The sequence below is a fragment of the Diadema setosum genome, chromosome 10 (genome assembly GCF_964275005.1).
Source record: "Diadema setosum chromosome 10, eeDiaSeto1, whole genome shotgun sequence".
NCBI lineage: Eukaryota > Metazoa > Echinodermata > Echinoidea > Diadematoida > Diadematidae > Diadema > Diadema setosum.
The window spans coordinates 11,752,921-11,771,715 of NC_092694.1; the positions used below are offsets into that span (position 1 = coordinate 11,752,921).

General features: G+C 40.1%; 1 protein-coding gene across 1 annotated transcript in view; it reads right to left on the reverse strand.

The window, feature by feature from the left end:
- Positions 1 to 236: 236 nt before the first annotated feature.
- Positions 237 to 18,795, reverse strand: part of LOC140234188 (laminin subunit alpha-5-like) — a 128,540-nt gene continuing 109,981 nt past the window's right edge. The window contains exons 69-77 of the mRNA XM_072314256.1: positions 14,356 to 14,544; positions 11,908 to 12,204; positions 11,007 to 11,202; positions 9,406 to 9,567; positions 9,019 to 9,175; positions 6,590 to 6,720; positions 4,261 to 4,363; positions 3,400 to 3,522; positions 237 to 2,169 (exon numbers count right to left, since the gene is read on the reverse strand). Of these exons, the coding sequence (XP_072170357.1) occupies positions 2,021 to 2,169; positions 3,400 to 3,522; positions 4,261 to 4,363; positions 6,590 to 6,720; positions 9,019 to 9,175; positions 9,406 to 9,567; positions 11,007 to 11,202; positions 11,908 to 12,204; positions 14,356 to 14,544 (1,507 nt within the window). The 3' untranslated portion in view covers positions 237 to 2,020. The remainder of the gene's footprint in view (positions 2,170 to 3,399; positions 3,523 to 4,260; positions 4,364 to 6,589; positions 6,721 to 9,018; positions 9,176 to 9,405; positions 9,568 to 11,006; positions 11,203 to 11,907; positions 12,205 to 14,355; positions 14,545 to 18,795) is intronic.

Consider the following 18,795-nt stretch of genomic DNA (forward strand, 5'->3'; position numbering starts at 1 on the left):
CACGCATAAATTAGCATAATTTAGCATAAATGATAGATTTTTTCCAAATTTAACTTCATGGTACTTTAGATTACATCATAGGCAATGTGTGTGCCAATTTTCGTCGCGATCGCGCGGTCGACGGCCGAGATCTGGAGGGGGGGCCTGGGAGGCCCCCCGCCCCCCCCCCCCCCCCCCCCCCCCCCCCCCCCCCCCCCGGCTCTATGATCTTCCTAAATAGCCCGGCCTAGTTAGGGTTAAAAAAGAGTGAGATAGTCCTTGGAATGAACAATCAGTTCTCAGAGGGTGTAACACTTTTTGAACACAGAAGTGTGAATGCAAGTGTGTGTGTGTGAGAGAGAGAATTTATATGTGCATATATTTGTGTGCAAGCAAAACCCTTGTTAGTATTTTTTTTTTTGCTTCTTCATAAGGAGTAAACAGACAGGATATTTCTAAAACAGGAACCTATCGAGCGGAAAGGGAAAAGTGGACTGGTCTGAACATGCTTCTGGCAAGAAGACGAGTTAAGGTGGCGGACTAAGGCCAAGTACGGTGTGTCAGATCACATGTACACATTATGTGCAGAAGATGCAGGTTATGTAATGTGTTCAAATGTTAGAGAGCACTTGGTGAAGGCAACTGGCTTTTTGTGAGGCATAAAAGAGATCTCTGATATCAAAAAGAAATGAAAGACACTGACGCCTTGTTCTGTATATGAGGAAGACTTCAGGAATAACTTGACTAATGTTTTTTTGTGAGTGTCTTCAGCCAGAATCCATGTTACAGTGTCACTTTGAAACAGGAATAAAAACAAACAAGAGTAAAAAACATTAATAGAAGCGGTTAGTGTGAGTGTTTGAAAAAGCACAAAGAGAAGTTTTGCGGCAAAACACGTGTGAACAGAGAGACGAGTGTAAAGTTGATGTCTCAACACGCAAACCACTGATTGGCACACGTAAATTTTACCACAATTCATGGGCGTGGCGCCCATCTCTACCCCCCTCCTTGCCTGCTACTCTGGGCACATCGAAAACTGGATGTTGCATGACTGTGTCACCAGAATGCCTCAATTACCATGGAGCATAATGGAGAAGCAGTAATTGCCAACACTTTGTGTAGCAGGCAAGCAGAGGTTAAAGAGGACTTCCAAACTACTACAAAATATATATTCATACTACTGTGTTACCGGAAGAAGAGGAAAATATGCTACCTACTGATGCCATGGAGCTTAAAATTTCAAAAAGTCCCAAACAAACATTGATTATGATGTATGTTCAGAGATTTCCACGATTCATTGTCATTTTGATACTCCTAAATTATAGACCAAATTTTACCACAGTTTTTTCTTTCGGTGGAATGAATAATCATACCATGATTCAGCCACAGCTAAAATGATGCCTCACTGTACCATTCAGGGTGGAGACATTAACAACAACAACAAATGTTGTCTTTATGTCAGTCAACAAGGCTGTACAAAAATAGAACTCTCCCCCACATTTGTGTAATACATACAGACAACCACTATAACACATTTGGTTTGCATAGCCAAATCTCACATAATTCATGAGTTTAAGAAATATAGCACCATAGTGAAAATAAGCAGCCATGGATACAATACCAGTCCTGATGGCAGTTTGTGAGTTGTTGGATGTTAAAATATCTTGAGAAAACAGTAGTTGCCAATCATGCGCAAATGCCAGCATGAAGTCTGGGTCCATTTGCAAATTTCCATACATGTACATGATAAAAATGATGGTGATTAAAACAGATGACGTAAATCATCACAATTTTGTTGCTGAATAAAAGTAGAAAGGACAAATCTCTTCTACAAACCCTTCAAATTTATCAGTTAGGTGTGGACTGAGTTTAATATAAAGAACAGATATGTTTCAAACAAATTTCTTTGCCATTGCATCTTTTTTCACTCATTTTGTGATGCAGTTATTCATATAACAAACACACAACCTCTCTTTAGTAAAGTTTTGGTACATAGTTTAGGAGTAGCGGTCATTTTCCAGACATCTGTCGTAGCGCTCATTTAGTTGGTGAAGCAAGAGCGCGTGTCAACATCGCCGCCGAAGTCCCCTAGGTCCAGGTCGATGAGGTTGAAGTTGACCATGATGTCGCGCATGCAGCCGACGTAGTGATCGGTGACGGTGATGCCACGGTGAATGGCCTTCTCCGCGTCTGGAAAATAATGAGAAGAAAAAAGGCATAAGTAGGCTGCGAAGAGTACATGGTCAAATCTTCACACCTAGCTTCCCTGTTCCATCCACGGTCAGCTGTGTGTGAAATTATGCGAGTTCTATACCATCCTTTTATCACCCTCACTTGCAATTTAATCTCAACTCACAGTAGCTACGGCTCCACTGGCAAAAAATCGCAAAGTTTAGGATCGCAAAATTCTAAGCGAAGTTTGCTCGTCCATTCAATCTGGCAGCCAAATTTCTCGATCTTTAGCTTCTCAAAGTCTGGGGGACTGGTACAATTTGTATGTGTATTTGTATGTGTAAAGAAGAATAAGCACGCCATCAGACAGCTAGTGATTTTAACATAACAATGCACACATTTACATCACAAAAACCACAGGCTTCAGAGGCAGTGCCTGCAAAGAGATGGTGGATTGGTCATGTGACTGAAATAGTGGAACATTTCTGATGCAAAATTTCCTCTAATTTGCGTGCTGCCAAACTCACATGACTATCAAAGTAAATAAATACCTTTGGGAGGTATCTAAACAAGCATAGACATACATACATGTACTCTTGTTCCCAAAAGTCATAAATAAGTGAAGTTCAATGAAAAAAAAAAAATGCCTTGCAGTAGAAAGGGAAGGAAGATGAAATGGAAGGATGAAAAGTCAAGAAGCAGATCTAGAGGAAGAGGAGAAGAAGGAAAGAAAGGACAAGGAGAACAAAAAGAAGAAGCAGTAGAAAGTAGTAGCATTAGAAGTGGTAGTAATATTTACAGTAGTGGCACTAGCTGCTGCTTTAGAAGAAGTTGTAGTTAGAGTACTAGTAATAAGAGTGGACGCGGGTGGAGGAGGACGAAGAGGAGGAGGAGGAAGATGGAGAGGAGGAAGAAAAGAAGAAAGAGGAAGAGGAGAGGGAAGAGGAGGGGGAGGAGGAGGAGAGGGGGAAGAGGAGGGGGAGGAGGAGGAGGGGGAAGAGGAGGAGGAAGAGGGGGAGGAGGAAGAGGAAGAAGAGGGGAAGAGGAGGAGAAGGAGGAGGAGGAGAAAGAGCAGGAAGAAGAGGAAGAGGAGGAAGAAGGGGAAGAGGAAGAGGAAGAAGAGGGGAAGAGGAGGAGAAGTAGGAGGAGGAGGAAGAGGAGGAAGAGGACAGGGAGGAGGAAGAGGAAGAGGAGGACGACAAAGAGGAGGATGAGGATACAAAGAAGGAGAAAGGGTTGTCACTCTACCTGGAATACCGCCAAAGTAGAGATTATCATTGGTGTTGGCAGCTGAGGCCCCCGACGGTCCCTGAACTTCCTCTCCAGCATCTCCATCCACGGTGATTTGGAGTGTTGCTCCATTTTTGGTGACTAGACAAACAAAAAAAGAGAAATTTGAATGATTTGAATGATTTGATTTTGATTGATTGATTGAAGCACTGACTACCTAAAAGCAGGCAACTGTGGGACCATCCACCGAAGGGACTAAGTTGAGGAGGAAAAAGTGCCTTGCCGAGGGGTACAACCACTGTGGACGGGGGTACTCTCAACAAAAACATCCGTGTTATATATAGTCCAAACTCTTATCCATCCCGCCACATCAGCCCATGGATGATGGATATGAAGAAATAATACATATGAAAATATGAGTATATTGAGTATATGAGCATACATTGTATGTTTTGGGGAGACATCTATACAACTTGTAACAAGGACAGAAATACTTTCATTTGCAAGATTATCCATACATTTAGACCCTAGTTCATATATCTAAATTATAATACACCCATAGCTGCTGCTGTGAGTCGTCATATTTTTTTTTTTTTCATTACTTGAAATGTCTTTGGTCACTGAAGGTTTAGAGGCATTTAAAAACAGTCACTCACACCTACTCTCTTACTCATAGATTTAAATGATCACAAGTAAAGTCTGCCCTTTGATAAAAATACTAAATAACGAGGGGGCTGGGTGCGTGCATATTTGAGAAAGTTGTACAGATTGAGACTCTGGCAGACTCTGCCATCTATCATCTTTTCTCTAGGATCTCACTCAGCGAGCGTAAAAATGAGAAGAAAAAATGATCTAGAAAGGAGAGGGACATGCTCTCACCCAAGATGTCATGCCAGTTTCCATCGCAGAGGAACGCGTTGCCCTCGGGCGGTGCGTAGGTGGCTTCGATGACGCCGGCACCGTTTTCCACCCTAAACACAAGCTGCAAGGATGAGGGGTAGGAAAAACAAAAGGACATTATCAAAAGATATGTAAAGAATATCATGATGATATTAATGGCAAGCCCAGTATTCTTGTTCTCCTCAATATGGCACAACGTGCCTGGTTGATACCGTCTGCTGGCTCAGCATCATTGCAGCATCATTTGTGACCGTGCACCACAAAACAAATAAAAAGTTGCACCACTTGATTTTAAGTGAGGACTCAAAAAAGGTCAAATGGTTCAACAAAATCAATCTTGAGTTTTTCATACTCTCTAAAAGAGCTTTCCTTCTTCTATATTATTCTTCAGTTTGAATTCATAACGTGAATGGGAAAGTGTGTTTGTAGAAGTTTTTCTACAACCCTTTTTGGGGGAAGAGTAGAATGATCAGGCTTGTCTTAGAGGCCCATTTTCATGTCTTGAATTCCTTTGCACACTCTTTACTTTCGAGTCTAATAAATTTGGAAAGGATAAAGCTACTGCTTTGAAAGTTGGCATTAATAATGAACATAATGTGTTGATAGAACATACTCAATTTCAGCTTAATTTGATAATCCCTTCATTGTTGTTGCTCCGGTGGTTTACATCCTGTGTTTTGTCCCTTTCAAGGCACAACTAGCACGGTTTGGTTAAGATTAAGAGCTTGAATAGGCTGTGTACTTCAGGGCCTCTTTTCTCAGTTCACACTTTTCCAGAGTGTTTGCTTTCATTCCAGTATTTAGGTGGGTTAGGGGAGTCCATTTGTATTGAGTTATACATCATTTTAAAGCTTAGAGTCTGCTCTTTCAGAATCTGCCCTTAACTGAAAATCCATGTCTGGCGACTTTTTGTTCGTTTTGAGGTGCAGGGTAACATTTGCCCTTTTTTATGCGTGGGTAGGTACATGTAGGTAGACCACTTCACTGGGTTAGCACCTTGCTCTTTGAAATGAATGCATAAAGTGGGATCTTTTATGCGCATGAATCATGACAAACTCACACACAGGACCTCCACTCACTGTCTTATCCTAAGGACAGAGTGTTTTACCTCTCACAAGAGGGGATTGTATGATTACAGTGGATTCCCGTTATAACAAGGTCCTCGGGACCAGCAGTTTTCTTTCGTTATATCAAAATTTTGTTCTATGCGAACAAATAAACAATAAAAATACATAAGAGCTCATAATGTTGTGGCCTAAATTTTCATTTCGCTGTAACCGGAATTCTGTTACAACCGTGTTCATTATAACAGGAGTGCACTGTACACGCAACATTGCTTTAATAGCTATACAGTCATTGACACTGTCACCCGGGTCATTTGAAATGGGTGTCAGACAAGCCCCCTACTAAGCCAAATCACCACCCATTAAGCTCAGCACGGCAAGGAGATGAAGTACAATTGCAAGATTAATGGCACATATTGTCAGCCAACATTTGGAAACAATTAGTGATTTTCAGTTACTGAATGCGAGATATATTCTTAGTACAGTCTCCTTTAAGCTGGTAGTAACAACGCAAGCAGATCTCGCACGGAAGATTTTGATCGCTTCATCTATTGAACTGGAGAAGAAGACTTTGCTGTAACTGCTGCTACTGATCAGTTGCTGCAACTCGAGGAACTCTATTAAAAATCAAAAAGTGGATTGTGCTCTCACTAAAAAGGCGACTCCAGGGTGACGTCCGAGACATTTCCACACAAGGTAACATCTAATTCGCCCAGAATTCAAAGAGATGCCGAAAGTGTTTGATTCTCTTGGGCCTCCCTGGAGACCAAGCTAGTCTCAGGCGACATCTCTACGACCAGCAAAGCCCAAGTCATCGCAAGGTTGCCATCTAGTCTATAAGCAAATGAGATGCCATGTACCCATCTACAGGGCCCTACGTGGCATTCACGTGTCACTGTGTTGCAGGGCCGACGAAACCAGGGCCCCTCCCCCTACTCTTATTTTTCTTTTTTTTGCACAAGATATGGGAAAACACACTTTGGGCCCCCACTTTTTTTTACCCTGGAAGTGGCACTAGAAAGGTGCACAGAAGACCGTTTTTAAATTAAGGAAACCCGGACATGGCAGCAGAAGTAGCGCTGAAGGCTTTTTTTTTTGGGGGGGGGGGGGGGGGGTTAGCTGATGAAACCCAGAAGTGGCCAGCAAAAATATAAACTGGGCCCCCCTCCCCACACACTTTTAAAAAGTGGTGCTGACCATGTGTTGGGACACAGCTGTAAGTAGGGAACATGCTGCAGACTCACCGTGCCTTCACTCAGCTCCAGCGAAGCAAAGTCCATGGCGGGTTTGGTCACCGAGAAGATGACGCCGTTCTTGACCCGTGGCTTGATGGACATCTGTACCTCCAGCTCGACATTGACGTTGAATCCCGTTTCTGCGAGAACGAGGAACGAGGAAGGAGGAAAGATTGTTGTACACACGAAGAGTCTGACATACAGTATGACATGTCTATAGTGGCCACTCAAGAGCCCTTTAACCCTAATCCCACCGGGTTTTTGAGGGACTTGAAACCACTTGGGGGGGGGGGGGCTTTTGCCGCCCCTCCCCCTTCAGATCTCGGTCGTGGATCGCGCGAAATTAAAATTTGCACACTACGGTAGAGGCCAATGTAATCTACAAGACTGTATAGTTAGATTTTTAAAATTCTAATTTATGTATTTTTTGATAATATAAGAAATAAAGCTCCAAGACTTCTCATTTTTGGTGAACATATTCTTTTCAATATCCTCAACAATAATATTGAAGCAAATATTTGGCTTCATAATAACTTCTTATGTATTTTATTGTTTATTGAATTTCTTATGCATTTCTTTGTTTTTTACTTTTTGTTTTTGTTGTTTTTTCCGTCAAAATTTGTTGCAGAAACTTTTTAAAGCATAATCACGTTAAGATAAGTCATTATCAGCCATTGAAAGTAAAAATATTTATTTTTATATGAATTAATTGCAAAAACACAATTTAAAGCATAATCACGTTAAGATAAGTCATTATCAGCCATTGAAAGTAAAAATATTTATTTTTATATGAATTAATTGCAAAAACACAATTCACATTGGATTGTACAAAAAATCATGTTTTTGAGCAATTTTGGGGTCGACAAATTTTTTTCAAAGGAGCGTGGCTTCAAAAGTCTATGCCCGGGAGCAACAAATTTGGTCTCAAAAGTTGCGCGATACTTGAAAGAAAAAAGTCATAAAATGTTGCGGCGAGAGCATCATGCATTGTGGAATAATCACGCGAAACGTCGAGGGGGAGCCAAAATGGCCAACCTAGTATTTCCTGGTACACACTGATTTATGTCATGTTATTCCTACTTGTGTTTTGACCTGTCTGTTATCTTTTGTGTTTTCTTTTTCCTTTCATCTTTTCCTTTTGCGCTTAGAAACATTGTATTAAGCGCATTACAAATGTAATGTGTTATTATTACTATTATAGCATGTAGTAGATGTAAACCCGTGCAGGGATGCGTGTACCCATGTAGGCCTATGGATGAATGTCACTTAACAGTTACTAATTACAACATTAGGCGCCTACTAAATTCCCATTACAACAAAAACAGCGAATTATAAAATAATTATCTTTTAACACAAGGGTAAATTAATTGAAATGAAGTGCAAAGTCAAACATTTCCTGACATCACTGTCGTCACTTTGTAATGTCTGTGCAAAATCTTCACTGTTACATGTTACCAACGGGCAGTGAGCCATTTATATCCATGCAGTGCACAAGATAAAAGTTGCCTGGAATGACCGGCACTACAGTACCAGAAACGGGTGCGTACTGTTGTGTCATGATACACATAGTCATCACTACCCACTCCCATTCCACAATGATGACTGGATATACACCACCTGTTCACCTCCACCAGTCAATGACCCCTACCAATACTCTCCACCTCATCCAGTGAGTCATCGACCTTCATCATCCCTTGAGTACATCTAGTCCCATCTAATTTATGACCAGGCTAAGCCAAACCTAGACATCCTGCCCTTTCCCCATTGATTACTTAGAATTGTTGTTGAACCCAAAACCAAGAATACCACCTCCTTTGATATAGAACTAATCCCGCCTTTTGTTCCTATAATGATTAACCAAAGCTTTGCCCAATTAAAACCCCTCTTTAACACACCCATTCACCCATTCATAGTGTGTTACAACAGCGTAACAGTTACCAGTAACCAATGTGTAATCCTCGTGACTAAATGTACAGTATGAGGAGAATTGGATCATGTCTTGAAAAAGACTTATATAGAGTCCTGATTCAACATCCACCATGGGAACATGCCACCTTCGGATTGCTCTCCGATATTATTGTGAAGGCGACTTGCACTTGTAAACTTTGGGAGTCTTGAGTTATAAACTTAGACTCTGAAAGACAAATCCAGTCTCCTGAGCATATGTTTCTCTTGCGTCTTCTTATTTATACATATCTGGACTTGGTACCTCCATATCAATCAATGAGCATACCGATCCCAAGTAGCTAAACACCGCTACACAACAGTACTTCTCTTCTTCTCTTTCACAGAAAAGGGCAAAGCACAGCAGTAGAAGTACCGACTGCACAAACGCCAAGAGTTCAAAATTGAAACTGTCGTCCTGTCATCTGGATAAATCTAATTGTGCTGAATTTGAATAAAAACAAACAAACAAAACAATTATAACAGCTACGTACCGGCAACCACGTAACCCTCAAACGGTCCAAAGTAGGCCCCGGGTTCGATGATCAGGCCACACTCGGAGGTCTCGTAGTCGTCGATCGGGTTGGTGAACGGAACCCCATTATTGGCCAGGTCCTTCATGCAACCAAGCAAGCTGAACTGGCTGGCCGACTGCACACGCATTGCACAAGGGGGAGAAGAAAATGTTATTCGTGATGAGGAAACGCACTTTCTATGGACCACGCCTATTAGTATAATGTATGTAAAGCATGATATTTTTGCGCCATGAGATCTTCACGAATCGTAACTTGCATTCAATGCATACAGTGCATACCGTGAAACTGGAGAAGCTGCTATGCATTAATGACAAAACGAAAACAATCATGCCGCTTCCTACTTACAGGAATATCGCTGTCACCGACTGTCAAGCTCGGATCCAAGCCGCCCCAGAAGAAATTTGTGTGCGTGGTCAAACTGGTGGCACCGGTTCTGCTCTCTCCCGACTGGACCAGCTCCCCATCAATGTACAGCTCACCGTTGCGTCTGCTCCGGTAGGTGCGGATCTGCGAGAGAGACATACAAGTATCATAAATTTTTTTTTCTTCAAAATTAGGTCAGACGAGAAGAGGAGATTATAACTGTAATGGGCCGGGGCAAAGGTGTACCTGAATAGGCACAGGGGAAATTTGGACTTTTCAATCTTTTTTTCATTTCATGTACAAACCTAACAGCCTGAAGAAAAATGCTCCGCAAACTATTTCTTTTTTGAACACCCTCAAATCATCAATCAATAATGCCGTGATAATTCGTTCATAGCGGTTGCCATGGAGTTTTGTCTATCATCACGTGGGTGACAAAGGCTTGTATCTCAATTTGTTGGTGAGAATGACTTTTTTTTGGATTAATGGTCACATAGTAAGTCAAATTATGTCCTGTCCAAATTCTGGCTGTCTGACCCCAAAAATGAAGCCACTACAGCATGCCAAACGAAAGGTTATCCCTTTTGATATAGTGCTTTGGCTGCCATGTTTATTTTTATTCTATTTTATTGTTTGCTCTCCTGAACGTTTGACATTTTGTAGATAAGAGGTCTTGTCGCCCCAGCGACGATATCCCCGTTTGACCTACACACTGAAGAAGAATTCAAAACAGACCTGTTACATTCATGTACAACTCAAAGACCATATTCTCAAATACAGCTTTCCTCAACAACAACAAAAACAAAACAAAACTCAAATTTTGTTTTTGTTTGCTGTCGGTGTTTTTTTTTTTCTTCATAGGGTGATAGGACATTTATTTCATATCTATCCTAGTGAAGGTCCAGTTTTTAAGAAACTTCTACTACTGTGTGAGAGACTCCCAACTGAACTCTCCTGATTTAAGCAGGGGATCTTCCACTCACAGACTACTTTCACAAAATCTCCCACTCTAGCTGTGTGCCCCATACTGAAGATTTATTTGTTCCTGTTTTTGACATAGCCTGGTAATCCTTTCTAACTTTATCGAGTGCTAGAAGCCACCATTTCTTTGTTTTCGATGTTCTATCTGTCCATCACAACTTTTTCCTGTTCATTATAACTTTTTCCTATTCATTGCAGATATTTCATTAGGTATAGAAGAAAAATTTCTCCTTCAATTTCGCCCTGTTGAGGTAGGTTACTTACCTTGGGTTTATATCAAAGGCAGAATCGTCCAAGAGCCTCAAAATGGCTTCATTTGTAGCTGACTAATTTCACTGTTGCTGTCTTCAATATCGGTAAATCTTTAAATCATTTTTTTTTTTTTTGTCTCATCTGATTTTGTGCAGATACAATGTCTTGATCTAATTTCATCCTATTTTTTTTCTTTGATATAGAATTATGTAGTTACAGTCATATTCAGGAGGACAAAGTGATTAATAACTACAGCAAAATTGTTCCAGGATTTGACGGCTTTTTGCAAGAGCATGGTGCCCCCTTCCCCCTCCCAAAAAAAAAAAAAAGGTAAAGAGAGTTGAATGTACCGTGTGCCATTGGGCGTCGTTGATGGTTCTCCCGTCTGCGGGGCGGAGCTCGAGGTTCCCGCTGCCGAGGTTGAAGACCATCACGGGGATGCCGTCCTCCAGGTACAAGGCCAGCATGTCGATCATGTTATTGCTGGTGCCATAGTACATCAGCCCATTGCGAGCCCCCGTGCGCACGGACACCGAGATGTTTTGGCTGGGGCGTGGTGGGGAGAACCAAACAAATCAAATCACAAAAAATACAGACAGCAACAATGAACAAATTGATATGATGATGATGATTACGATCTGTTAGATTCTGAAAAACTGGCTTTACTAGAATGTTCATTTTCAAGGTCCCCCAGCCTTCAGCTACAGAATGAAATTGAATTAAAAAAAAAAAGTGCATGCAACTCGGTAATTAGATTGAATACTGAACGCGCCATACATTATGGGAGTAAAATATTTGACAATATGGGAATCATAAGACGATTTCACAAGTGGTTGAATTTGTTATTAAAAACCACAGTGACAAATTCTTTTTAAGAGGAAGATTATTTCCCACCTTATATTATGGTATAGAGCGCAATTTGTATTAAGGAATGCAAATAATTTACAGAGAATCATTCAGCTTGCGTTATTTGTGTAAGTAATGTCTCCAAACATTGTGTGTGAAATCTTATGGTTAAGAGTTCTGAAAATAAAAATGAGTTTTTGGGGGTACGAGCATTTGATGGAAAACTATAGTATCATTTTTTCCCTCCATAATAAAGAATTTCTGTTTTATTTACCGAGGAAAGGTCAAAATCACCTATCTCTACAACATACCTGCTTACGAAAGGAATCTGATTTTCAGGGTTGCAAAAAGGGACAACCAAACTTTACACCCAGTGTCCCAGACGCCCGAAATAATATGACTCACGTTGATCGATACTCTCTGCCCAGCGTGGGGAATTCCTGACGACTGTGTTGCAAGATGCCGAACTGCACGGCATCATTGTTGGACGGGTCCAACGAGTCGAGATCGGGATCCCGCGAGAGGGCGCAAGGGCGGTCCATTGGAGGAGTCTCCCGGGTCGTGGATGGGGTGGACGTCATGGCTTCAGTGGTGGCAGACGGGGGCTGGACTATCGGGATTGTTGCGTTGCTCGACAGAGTCAAGTCGCAGAAGCCATAGAAGGCATTCAGGTCAGATAAACGATCGGCGAAGGTGATTTTCCTGGTTGAATGTATGATGTAAGAATGATTAAAAAAGAATCAATTAGTTTCAAATGGCATTCTAAAGCAAACTGATAACTTGTTCATTCACACAATGCTAAAAAGAATCTTTTCGCCTATTATTTCAAGCATTCAGTATTCTATAAATGATCTACATTTATGATATGCTCAACATTTATGGAATGTTTGATTTGTGTTCTGGATATACATATTGTACATACAGTACATGTATTTTCTGAGATATTAGCATGGCCCCATCAAAACTGAAATGCAGTATGACAATGTTAGTCAAATCAATAACTTTTGTGTCAAGTTGTTTGCTTTTTATTGCCCACCCATGATAAAGAGCCATGGGCATACATACTTGGGTGGGATTCGATTACCCACTGTTATAAGGGTGTCAGAACTGTCACTGGTTATTGGGCAGTACCTCTGTATCAATTTGCGTGCATGTCAACAAGTCTTTTTCAGCCAATGGCATCATGACATCATGACGAGGTAAATTTAACAGTCATCAATGACTGTGTCCATATTGTAACAATATTTTTTCTTATTTTACTGAAACTTTTTCTCGGCTTACTTTACAGCTGTATTTTGTTTTTAAAGGAAACCCAAACACAAAGAGTAATTAATGTGGATTGAGTGAAAGCAACAACATTAGCAGAACACATCAGTGAAAGTTAGAGGAAACTCAGGCAATTGATGCAAAAGTTTTGAATTCTTAAAGTTTTGGTGTTGGAAGTGCTGGATGAGGAGACTACTAGAGGGTATGACGTGGATTGTGTGGGCAATAATATTAAGAAAATTCCACAAAAAATGCATTTTTCTAGCATAATGAAAGAGTACTCGACTACATGTAACTGCTTTCAGAAAGCAGGGGGAAAATTGCTACCATTAACTCTGTCAGTATCAAGTTGATAGAATGTGTAATTTTCATGAAAAATATATTTTTGTGGAATTCCCTTGATATTTTCTTTATATTGCTGTCCAAAAATGATGCTATATCCTCTAGTAGTCTCCTAATCCAGCGGCTGCGACACCAAAACTATAAAAATTCAGAACTTTTGCATCAACTGTCCCATTTTCCCCAAACTGTCACTGATATGTGCTGCTAATGTTTCTGCCTTCACTCAATTCACAATTCTCTTTGGGTTTGGATTTCCTTTGATAATAAATTTTAGCATTGAGTGGCATTTCAATCTTTCTTCAACACTCTTATTAAACACAGCAAACTGTTATGGACAGTGTGCGGGAGTTTGCACGGTAACTGATATGCATGATGAATATGCATATGAATGAATCATATTCACATTGATCTGACCTCCGACCTGCAAAATGGGGATGATTTGGCTAAGTAGTAGGCAAGAAAAAGCATTTCCCATCAGAGTGCGTCATAAGCTTATTAAGAAAAACAGGAAACTCCTGTTAAAACAAGAGCTTGGATAGGGCGAAAATTCAGATTCTTTCCTCCAAATTGAGAATGGTTGGGAGGTGTGCATGGATGTACAAATGTTCCAAAAAGGGAAGCACACAAAAATTTCTGAAAATTATGCCATCTTCATGGAGACATCAAATATGTACAAATACAGTATCACTGTAACAATAAACTCCTTTTGTCTGATTCTGATGTCTATAGGGGTACTGTAAACAATATTTTCGCAGCATGAAATTTTCGTGAGTTGCCTCTAAGATTCAATGCGTATAGTATAGACAAGAACTTTGATGTGCATTTTAATTTCATAAATCTTGGCTCTCGCGAAATTCATGCAATTAAAATGCAGGCGAACATTCCTCGTTTTACAATATGGGTAGGGTAAAATGCAATCACACAGTGACTTTGATTGTTATTTTCTTTGTGCTTGTGTCGCATTCGATCCAAAGCTTATAGTAAATTCATTTTGACACCATTTCAGAGACAAGGGTGGAATGTTGAATCACACCGCTCAGATTTCCCAAACTTGCAACAATGCCTTTAAAGGAAACCCAAACCCAAACAGAAATGATTGTCCCATTTTCCTCAAACTTTCACTGCTGTGTTCTACTAATGTTGCTGCTTTTATTCAATCCACATTGCTCTTTGGGTTTTGGTTTCCTTAAAAGCATCAATCCGTCCCCCCCCCACCCCTTCCCGGCACGACCCTCGAGTACTCACTCAAACTTGCTGGTCACGTCCGCCAGACAGCCGACAAACCTCGCCGTGGAAGCTCCCGGGGGGAGGGTCATTGCACCGAAGTCGTATCCCTCTGGCACGCCACCAACGTACAGCTCCGCATCGGTCACCATACGCCTGCTGCCAAAGTTCTCGAGCACTTCCGGTCCGTCGTCAACCGACAGAGAGAGCCTGCATAGAAGATGCGTTCATGGATACAAAGAGGCTTTCCAGACAATTCTTTCAATTTCATGTCATGTACTGTAGTGCACAAATTGATAGTGCCATGTATAGACTTGTGGATTTATTGCAGTCATGGAGGCATGAGCAGTACCAATACTCTGAAAAACCCCAAACACAACAGGTTGAACTAGAGAAGCACTCTGAGAGTGCAGACCTCCGCCAAGCATGCAGGCCATTTCCACCCGCACTGATCTTGTTCTTCCACAGAGATCAGTGATTTCCACCCATACATGTACGTACTGCATTGTGTGCTGAAAGCCGCCCGATTTCCCAATATAGAGGCCTTTGTTACGTCATAAACCCTCAGCTGCACCGCGCGCCTCGCCCTGGCAGAAACTAGAGCATGCACTTTAGTGCGCACATGCAAACCTCAAATATGTGCAGCCTGAACTCCCAAGTTCATTGACTCTACCTGCCAAAATATCAAAAATCCTTCATAAATTCCCCCAAAATTCTCGGATCACTACCAAAAGTTAATTGTTTGTTACTTGTGTCATTCTAAATCTTTCCTGCAAGTTTCATCTCAATCCATTGACTACTTTTTGAGTTATTTTGCACACAGACAAACGAACGAACGAACTAACTAACTAACTAACAAACTAACTAACTATCTAACAAACTAACTAACTAACTAACTAACTAACAAATAAACCAACGATAACGAAAACATAACCTCCCCCCTTGGCGAAGGTGACAAGAATGATAACATACATATTGTAGGAGACTCATATATTCCACTAATGTAGCAATTTAATTCCATTACAATACCACTTGCTTGACAAGTTCACCTGTGTAGAATTCATACATACATGTACTCTCTATTGCTCTGCTTCCTTGAGCACCCAATCATGCACTCTTATGGTGAACCTGGTATGTCATCATCTCTGTTCATTGTGATTTGTTACAAATATTTGAAAACATTGTTATTCCTCAACCCAATCCCTACAAACTATGAAACTGTTCCCAATTTACAGACGTTCACATGCAAAAGTCTGAAAACAAAAATCATCTGCGGGGTAAATCTGAGGGGGTAAAATCTCAAGCTTTCAAGGGGAAACTTGGAAACCACGTGCTCCAATAGTGCCACCTCTGCCACAGTCGTGAGTGTCACAGGTTCCTTTTTTTTTTCTCTCTCTCTCTCATCGAACCATCTCATCCAAACTACTCCACATACAAAAGGTACTTGTTTAGTCCCTGGCAAGGCTGCACAAAACATGGAACAACTGATTTCTTATTTCTTACATTGTACTATAACAGGACTGGGAGCTTCACTCACTCCGGTCCGCATATGAGCTATACCCCTGGTCCCCAACGGGAACCATACAAAACCAGTTTGAACAACATTGTATCTCTTGCCCCTAAAGAGTAATTCTTGCCAAGTTTGGAGAAAAATCAAGCCATCCATATTCGAGAAGAAGACAAAAATCTATAATCGTTTTCTGTTGATGCAGTACTCATGCTGTACAAGAGATAATGGACAAAACATGATTGCAATAGCTCAATCGAGTCCGCGGCTTGTGCAAGTTGAAAAACCAGGCAAAAATCAACTCAAACTTCACTGAAGATAGAAAAGGGCATGACTGCTGAAAACTAACGATACCACAAAAAACAAACAAACAGCAACATCACAGAGAAACTGGTCCCAAGTATTTGCAGAAAATTTATCCAGGCATATGTGGCATGGTACCGCTTGTCAATGTGAAAAGATGAACCCCATTCAAATGCAATTTTTTTTTAAAGTCACACATCAACACAGACAAAACTAAACAAAACAAACAGACAAACATATGAAGCACCCCAAAAAGTCATATGACATCATCTCAGTACAAATTCATGGTTTATTAGTAAAGGAAAAACAAAGAGCATTCTCAAGGGATCTAGAGAAACACATCCAATAACTACTAGCATTAATTTCACCACAAACATTTTTTTTTTTCAATCAATTTACTCTATCAAATTTTCATTTTCATTTATTCAATCTCTTTTTTCCCTTTTTTTTTGTTCTCTTTTTTTTTCTTTCTTTTTTTTTTTTTTTTTTTTTTTTTTTGGGGGGGGGGGGGGGTCAGGTTCGGACGTACTGTTCCAAATCTTGCATGGGATCATGTCCATCCACAACACAGATATGTCATGCCCTTAAAGGGAAATTCCAAAACACTTAAAAGTTAGTCTGGAAAGGAAGAGTACATGTCTACAAGCATAACATTCAAAATTTGATCAAAACTGGATTAAAAGTAAGGGAGTTATGACATTTCTATGATTCACTAATTTTTGCAACAAATCAATGTTCTCAAACAGTTGGTATGAATATCCCTTCAAAATTTTCCACTGATCGAGTACAATAAACTGAAAATTTACATCTTCCACTCTTAAAGTGAAATTTTTGTATGTATGATACTTCTGACTGAAATATTTTAATATACATGTAGTGATCACTTAGACACAATAGGATCTGAGACTTGGATATGACTTAATTTGAATGAAAAAAAGAAAAAGATTCTCCTGTCCAAAACGCTACAGCAAGTTGTGAAGGGATGATAATTACTACTATTTGCATAAATAATTATTTATACTGACCATTCAAGAACTTTAATTTATCAAAATTAGCTAAAATGCACAATTTCACAACCTCCCTATAATCTTTATCAGATTTTAATCAGATTTTCACTATTGCGCTTGTAAATTTTCACTCTTTCTTTTCAGACTAACTTTTTAACTGGTCTGGAATTTCCCCTTGACATCACACCACCACACCAGTACAAACTACGGTGCTACAGCCGGGAGCCTGTTGCATGGATTTGCTTGTTTCGAGCATTCACAGGCCAAGTTCACAAAGTTGAATTCTGATTGGTTGAAAGTGATGCCTCATAAGTTGAATTGTTTAATACAATTTACTTGTGTCATAAACACAAAAGCTTTTCAAACAACAAGACCCCAGTAGCATAAATTTGTACATAAGGTGCCCATGTCCATACCTGCAAACATTTCAAGATGAAATATCTTACTCGTGGATTGCAAAAATCTTATTTTATATGCAAACTGAAGTTAAAAATCTTACTTTTGGTCAAATCTTCAGAAAATACACATGAAAGGTATATCTAAATATTTTTTTAAAATCTGATTTCTCTGACAGAAAATCTGATTTTGCTATTTCTAACGTAAAAAATCTTACTGAATCTGATAAAATCTTACTAGTTGGCAAGTATGCATGTCATGCAAATACAGAGTGCAGAGTGCTCATAACTACAGGAGTATTCTGTACCCCGGAAGCATGCAATACTTTGTGGAGATTATACAATAAGACTACCATGCTTTCCTTGACTACTTTGGTTCAGCCTCTAGGTGCAGACGCCAGTACGCCAGTGCAAGTACCAGCCGACATAATTATTGTAAACGCCAAATATTTTACAAGGTTTTTATTTCTGCAAATTTTGCAAGTCGGGTGTAATTCGCAAATTTTAAACACATGAAAATATTAACTGTGATCCCAACATGACTGTGAGGAGCATGCATACATGTTTTCGGTCAGTACCGTACTCCATAATCACCAATTTAACCACTCGCAAAATTGTCGGGGAGTCCCGATTCGTGAAAAATTAGACTCGCTAAATAAATGGCGTACAGTATACAGGTTTAAGGATGAACCAATGCAATATCAAGGTACACTGTACACTGTCCCTCAAACATACACTGTACTTCCCATTCCTGTTGTTGATAACACAAGAGAAAATATTCCCACCATGCAAGCTGTGGGTTTTTCATAATATTTTGTACATGTATCTATACACACATCCACATTCACACTAACAAAAATGTTAAAACACAAAAACATCACACACACACACACACACACACACACACTCACACATTAAACATGTATATAACATGCACATTTACAAGTAACGGGCATATACCCCTGCATACTTTAAAATAATGATCTTCTGATTAGCTTTGAAAAGAGACAAGACTTCTTCAGTGATAACCTGTTTATACAGGCCATCTGTCTACAATGGCCGCAGCGGCTCTTTCGGTCATCTTCGGGTGGTCCTCGTAAACAGGTTTCATTGTATCTTGCATGCAATATGGAAATATCTCTCAAACTCATGACAGCTGGCCTGAAACCTTACTGAAATTTGAATATGTTTAACCAATACGTAATGTTTAACTAACACTAAAATAGGAAACACAACGGCCATAATCAGT